The sequence below is a fragment of the Stylophora pistillata genome, chromosome 10, assembly GCF_964205215.1.
Source record: "Stylophora pistillata chromosome 10, jaStyPist1.2, whole genome shotgun sequence".
NCBI classification, from domain to species: domain Eukaryota; kingdom Metazoa; phylum Cnidaria; class Anthozoa; order Scleractinia; family Pocilloporidae; genus Stylophora; species Stylophora pistillata.
Genome location: NC_142528.1, coordinates 23652423 through 23659686, shown reverse-complemented (window position 1 = coordinate 23659686; position 7264 = coordinate 23652423). Strand labels below are relative to the sequence as shown.

General features: G+C 37.5%; 1 protein-coding gene across 2 annotated transcripts; it reads right to left on the bottom strand.

The window, feature by feature from the left end:
- Positions 1 to 1129: 1129 nt before the first annotated feature.
- LOC111321392 (transmembrane protein 117) lies at positions 1130 to 7210 on the bottom strand. Of its 2 annotated transcripts, none has more exons than XM_022924257.2 (5): positions 6975 to 7210; positions 5412 to 5626; positions 4017 to 4377; positions 2626 to 2862; positions 1130 to 1970 (listed from the first exon to the last, which is right to left on the bottom strand). In XM_022924257.2, exons 1-5 carry the CDS (start codon positions 7059 to 7061, stop codon positions 1269 to 1271), a joined length of 1602 nt encoding a protein of 533 aa, XP_022779992.2. In that variant the 5' UTR covers positions 7062 to 7210; the 3' UTR covers positions 1130 to 1268. The 2 variants fall into 2 exon arrangements, with proteins under 2 accessions (XP_022779992.2, XP_088591824.1); XM_088735698.1 differs by having other exon boundaries at positions 5412 to 5617.
- Between the last annotated feature and the right edge of the window lie 54 nt (positions 7211 to 7264).

Below are 7264 nucleotides of genomic sequence, written 5' to 3'. Positions count from 1 at the left end.
AAGTGTTACATGTTGGCGCGAAGCTAATGGACTGAGCTAATGTCTTTGTAAGCCTGACCTTCATTTCTCAAAGTAGACTCGCAATAAAACATTGGTATATATTATAATTGAAGAATTGTTATCAAAGCTTATGGTGTGCCTTTTCATTTGACATTAGAAAGCGTTGAATGCTTACAATAACACATGCCTTACAGATAATATTAATAAAATATAATTTAAGTGTTACATGTTGGCGCAAAGCTAATGGTAGCTAATGTCTTTGTAAGTCTGACCTTCATTTCTCAAAGTAGACTCGCAATAAAACATTGGTATATATGATAATTAAAAAATTGTTATCGAAGCTTATGATGTACCTTTTCATTCGACATCAGAAAGCGTTTATATTCGCATGAAGAGAAAGTTTTATAAAATTACGAGGTCGTTTTTTAACGCAAGCACGAAATAATGAAACGAAAAACACTCCTGAGAAAAATTAACCTGGTGATGTTAATTTTGACAAAATGTACTTCGCACATGAGTAAATACCTTACATTAAAAACAGCTTTCTACATTACATGTACATCACTGTTATGACGAATAAGATTTTAAAATTACGAGAACGTCTTAAAACAAAGCAAACAGCTAGTAATTGGGAAACAGTATAACTAACTCGAGGAAAAAGATCCACAATGTGAATTTCAATTTTTCCTTGACACTCTGCCTAGCATATGTTAGAATTTTTACAGCAACTGCGATTGAGTTACAGTATTACGCAACACAAACTATTGCCATAACATGCAGTTAATATAAGGATTTCTTTGAGAAGAGCGAGTTGAGTAGGTGGCAAACCCAAAATTAAAATATCGCGTCTCAATAAAACGTTAAGTACTACACAGAAGCTACCGGTATTTGACTTTAAATGAGTTTTAAAATGCAGTGATTTTCATTTCGTGATAGACTCAGAATTAAGCACTAAAATAGTTTTCAATTCAACACGAGTTAAATAATGTGGTTTATCTAAAATGTTGCGACTTTGCATGTCCTCTAAGCCTTAAAGTACATGTTTTACTGAAAAGATATATTCTGTTTATGTTAAAAGCTATAGAATGTCAATAAAATAACTATGAAATACATGATCAGAATTGAGTCAGAACGCATAAAGCAAAAATAACAGAACATTTCGAGCAATCATTTCAAAAGAACAAGGAACTGATTCCCCCTAAATTCTCCAACATTGCATCATCATTGGGCTGCAGTTTATACTTTCAGCGGAAGGCACTTCTTGTGATTTACACATATGTGATTTGTTGAACATTTAGAAGTATCGGTTCTCCATCTTCCTGGTTGGCTGGAAGCTCTAACAATCCTTCGTCCGCGGTTTCAATATGGCCAGAATTCCCGTTGCGCGCTTTTGGGGTATCATCTTGGTTGGGTTCCACCTCAAAATCAACTTCTTCAATGACCACACCGTCAACTTTATCTAAATCTTCAAGAACTTCCTCCACGACAAACTTTTCCCGTCCATAGAACCAAATAAGACAACCAAACGTGATGAACGCCACAATGGAAGGAATGAAAGCAATTCCTTTCAATTCTAAACCAAACCCAAGGTATTTTGAGTTCATACGCGGATCTGTTGTTGTGAAAGTTTCATTCGTGGCCGGATTGAGATTACTTGACCTCCACTCGTATGAAAGGGTGGTTTTGTTGGCAGTTTCTAAGAATTTGTCGTCGACAATGGTGAAAATGTACCCCTCGGGATCCGTGTACTGGCCAAAGTCAAAAGGACTGTAAAAGATCTGGTTTTTCCACATGTTTAAGTCTAGAATAATTACAAGCATGATGATACCATAGTTGAACCACTTGCCTGTTATGTGAACATGCCAGTTCTCCTTCTTCAGACACCGAGGCAAGTGGAAGTAGAAGGAGGCTGTGTCTACTCCTGGAAGTTTGACGTCCAGGTTCCCTTGAAAGCTAGGAAACTCCCAGTCCTGATAGACAAATAAATCTTTGTTAAACACGACAACAACCATTATCATAACAAATCTCCATGATTATGGGCGATTGTCACTGTTAAATGGAAACAGGCTCAAAAGCATAATGCTGGCATTTTCAAGCATCATCATATCAGTCCCTACCCTCTCTTTGCAACAGGGCGTGCTTCAGATCACATTTATTTATTTACAGTTTCTCCAAATCTAGATTAAATTAAATTACTAAAGAGATGCATAAATACATACATAGACATAAACATAAACAGAATAAATAAATAATGATGACGGAGAGGCAGCATCCAAAAGCGTCCTAGACACCATACGAGGGATGCTCCCCAGTAAGATATAATATTTAAAAAAACAGTTATCATAGTATAGAGTTTGATATCTAAGTATTACATTGAGTCAAATCTAAAAATTCTAAGTATTACCAAGGAATGAAGTAACTTTATGTTTAAGGCTAGAAATACTAGCAGAATCCTTTATATTATTGGGAAGACTGTTCCATTCATTCACACCACGGATAAAAAAGCCATATTTAAAAATATTTGTTCTACTGTACATGCTGACTAGGTCCACTAACAAGAGCAATCATTTCCCTGGCAAGTAATTTCTGTAATGTATCTGTGGATTTTTCAGTGGCATATCTCACCTGCATAACAATAAGCAGGTCCATAACAAGGATGAAAGAAGCTAGAAAGGCTCGAGATAGCTCATTAGTGGATACGAAATCTCTGTTGAGGGTATCCCACCTAACAAAGTCACTTATTATTCCAGAGGCGACAATTGCCGTAGCAACAACAAGCACAATCCAGAACAAATAGATTCGAGTGTATCCGGTTCTCCAAATCTTCCTCAAACGTTTGTTCCAGTCTGGGTACAACTTGTCCTTAAAACAAAAACAAAAAACAGATAAAAACCTCCTTCAATATTCTGTCATTTGAAGTAATCCTTGCAGGCGAGCTGCAATTTAAGCAATAGTGAAAAAGAAGCCAGAAAAAAAAAAAAAAAAAAGCTTTGATGGGATTTAAACCCACACCTACCAGATACTAGTTGGGTGCAACGGTCAACTGTGTTACAAAGCCACAGTTTGGGAGCTGGGGTACTATTAAGGGGGGTTCTTTCCCATGAGGGAATCTGATCATAATTTCTAAATTAAATGGAATAAATTTCATTTTTTGTCATTTATTCACATCACAGAGAAGTCAGACTGGTGGTCTCTTTGGAGTACATTTCAACTGAGTGCTATAAAACCAAAACCAAAGCAAATGCAATGGTCAATCAGAACAAAGAGACACATGACGAGAAGCAACTGAGAACTCAATTGAAAAATTACACCTTCATGAACAGGTAAAAGGTAGGTGAAGTCTGTACTCAAGCCAAGTGGCCCTGACCCAGTCGGACCTTATTCTGGTTTCCTTAGCATGAAGCAACTGGAAGTAGCACTACTCCTCCCCTGATGGAATGCTAGTCCATTGCAAAGGTACCCCCCTAGCATCTCATCAGCCCCCCCCTCACCAGTATCCATCTATACTCCTGGATGAAGAGAGGCACTGTGAGAGTAAAGGTTAAACTCTAATGATCTCATTAGAAATTCTCCTTACTGTCTGCTATACAATTCTCATGATGTTAGTTCAGAGGGTTTGGTATTGGATCAACTAAGAGTGCCTTGATTGATATGTTTCTTTAGTCTCATTACTTGTCTGCTTGATATTATGGTGACATTGTAATAAGAAATTCTGTCTTGGTCACTCAGGGGAATTAAAGAGTTAAGCCCCTGTGTCTCTCACTCTTACAAACAGTTTCGTGTATGTTAAACTAGTCCACTCTTACAAACATAGTTTCATGAATATTAAACTAGTCCAATGTTCCATAATATAGATATATCAACAAAGTTGAAATGGTAAATTGGCCACCGTACTACATCTTGTTTAATTGAGAATTCGTCTGTTGTTTTACAAATGGGAACAAAATTTAAGCCCTTACTAAGGACGGATTTTTCTGAATCGGAAGGTGAGAGGTTTTCCGTAACACTGGTTTTACCTGAAGCATCATGTCAGTTACCATCCATGCTGTGACAAAATCTCCCATCCATGTGCCTAGCCCAGCTGCCTTCATAAAGGTGTCATTCTGCAATCCTAGGTATGTAGTTATCTTATACAAGGAGAGCTTGTCACCCCCAATGCTGATGAATCCATTGTAGATGAGGGAGAATATAAACAGTGAGACTAGAGTTGTCAAGAACATCACCATCCATGAGCCACTGTCACATTTGAACATGGAAAGCTTCATCCATCTATTGAAGACCACTTTATGGAAAAAGAATTTGCCCACCAGCAATCCAACCACAATGGCTAAAAGCCACAGAAATACCTTCAGAAGAGACCACGCCCCAGGAGGGTACCTAAATGTATAGGTACAATCAAGTTAACTATCATCATTGATAGTAAAGTACAGCATACAGATTGTACCATTCAAAATTCTAAATGTTCCCTCTACAGGTTTCTAGAAGAAAGCCATTTTAAGTCAAAAACTTTTCATATGACTGTCCCCTCACTAATTCTGTTTAATGGAGCAAACTTGACATCAGTGTATTGACTACAGTTTCTGAACACTGGTATTTAATAAACAAGTACAAATACTGTGCGCAATGTCACACCACAGTAATCCATAGCAAGGAATGGAATTTTTTTTATAAAGAGGAGGCCTCTTTAAAAAGGCACATCTTTCATATTATTGTTCCTAAACAGGAAAATTGAACAATTTTAAGCATTGGTTACAACATTTTCCCACACCACCAACCTTCCCCTCCCCTCACCTCCCCCCTCCTCTCACCTCCCCCTCCCCTCACCTTTCCCTCACCTCCCCCCTCCTCTCACCTTCCCTTCCCTCACCTCCCTAAGGTGGACTATCCCTAAGGTGCAAGTTGTATTGACTGGAAATCAAATAAAGAAGAGTTGATTCAGGAAGCCCAGCCATTAGATTCTGAGTTATTGCAGAATAAGTATCTATATTTGTTTAGTGACAAAAACATCTGAATTATTATTATTAATTAAAATTTTCAGCATCCACATGTAGATCAATGTAGGTCTAACACTCATAGTTCCAATATTGGGGCCATGCTACAGCAATGTTGTTCAACATCTGAACTCACTATTACATGCATTTGGTAAGCTTTCTGACTCTCCACAACAACACTACACTGCAATTCCAAAGACTCTATGGATGTTCACAACTTGTGCACTTTAACAAACCTTAGAAAAGATATTTGTATATTTCTAATAAGTTATTTGTATAGCTTTAACTTACAGATGCTATGTATAGGCTAAATAAATTCTTGGTCCCTACACAAAGATGAAGAAATTGCAATGGCCAGATATGAACAATATTTTGGTAACAAAGACAAATGCTGGACAGGAAACAATTTCTGTTCTGTACCTGTATGTGACAAAAGCAAAGTCATTCCCAACAACAGGAATGGTACAATTTGCTCTGCTATGTGATACAGGATCCTCAGCATATATTAAAAAGTTGCAAAAAATCACAAAGTAGGAAACAAACAGTCTTGCATAGGGATGCTGGAAATAATATCTGCCATTTTTCTTCTGTACACGTACTCTGTGTTTAATAACCTTGTCACTGTGCTGGGAGATCTAAGATCAAAGAGAAAGCATAATGTTAACTAATGTTAAAAGTGACCAACATCTAATTTCTCTTTACTATTATCACCCCTCTGGGGTGGATCCAGGGGAGGTTTGGGTGGTTTGGTCGAACTCCCTAAATTTTCCCTCAGAACACTGGAAATCATGTTTCTAAAGACCTAATTTTCTGGGGGAGCATGCCCTCGGACAATTCTCCGCCCCTGCCCCTAAATCACATAAAGCTCACAAGAATAAAGGAAATGATGTGTAGGAAAATTAAAACAAATTAGTTTAAAACAAACCTAATAGCTCCATACTTTCATGAGACAAAGGCTACACTCAATACAAGATAAGGGTTTAACTGTGCAAGATGGTTCAAGTTTCAGTTATCAGCTCAAACAGAAATGATTCCTAATTGTTACAGTTACTATAATAATAGTTCTTATAAATCATTTGACAAGGGAATAAATTTGTATGTTTATATTGTTGTCTGTTGGTGTTTTGATCAATATGGAAAGGAGGTAACAATTTAAGAGTAAGAGAAGAAGTGATAGCTATAGGCATTTTCACCACCCATCTGCGTTTTTGCCTTACTTTGGGCCTATGATGTTTTAAGGTAAAGGAATACAGTCACGTGGACTCGCAACGGGAAGCAAAAGGTACGAACTAGCTACATCCAGCCAAGTAAAAAGTAAACAACAACTATGGGCAAGAAATTCTGCACTGCCTCGTACTTCATTATGTATGCAGTGAGGAAAATAATGGCGATGTTATGACTGTAACGGCTTTGATCAAGAAATGAGTACGTACAAATACCCGTTAAACGAAAATCTCTTCTATGTTTAGAGAAGGAAATAATTCCGCCCGACATGTTTTTCTTAAAGAGCTCTTTAGCATGCCAAGGCTACGGTCAAACCAAACGTTTTGCAGGTGTAAAAGTGCAAGCCGAATTCAGCTGACAATTTGCCAAAATTTCAGTTCAAAACGCGCGTCAGTTTCGAACTAAAAATTGTGATCTTAATTCTGTTTATCTGCACTCGCACAGTGACTGAAAAATAACGATCGATGATAAACTGATTGTTTTTTTATTCGAGAATAAAATATGCAAGGACTATGCGACGACTATATATGCGACAGCGAACTATATAAGCAATGTTTACGAGTTTGAACCTCTCACCCGTTGTATTTTGACCTCGAAAATTGACGATCAAACTGAAAACATTCAGGACCAAAAACTCAAATGCATGGACGACACAAAGAAAAAATTAAGCAGTTATTCACAAAATTCAACTAATTCCTCTAAAAGGGATACCCCAATATCTCCGACGAATTTGTCAATTACTACCAAAACATCACTTACCTCGATTGTCGGCGAGGTCGGATCGACTTGACTTTCATCGTTTTTGATGGCATCTGTTGCTGTGGGTTTCTCGCTAACGTCGGCCATGGCCAAATTTCAAACTTCGCCCTTCTGACATTTAATTTTTCAGCTATCCTCACCCAGAATCATTATTCTTTCTTATCTCAGGCGACAAAAATAGACCCTCTGGAATTTGAATAGTTGCTCGAAATTTCCATCGATTATCAATGCAATATCACCTGCATACGAGCAGTACATCATATATGTCTACGCGATCATTCTCTCATCAA

Bases quoted from the DNA above. Each gene is read 5' to 3' on its own strand.
- LOC111321392 (XM_022924257.2), bottom strand. From the start codon at position 7,061: ATGGCCGACGTTAGCGAGAAACCCACAGCAACAGATGCCATCAAAAAC. The intron at 4,378-5,411 runs GTACAGAACAGA...CTATACATTTAG, and splicing joins TTTGCTTTTGTCACATACAG to GTACCCTCCTGGGGCGTGGT. The intron at 2,863-4,016 runs GTAAAACCAGTG...TTTTGTTTTAAG, and splicing joins TAACTGACATGATGCTTCAG to GACAAGTTGTACCCAGACTG.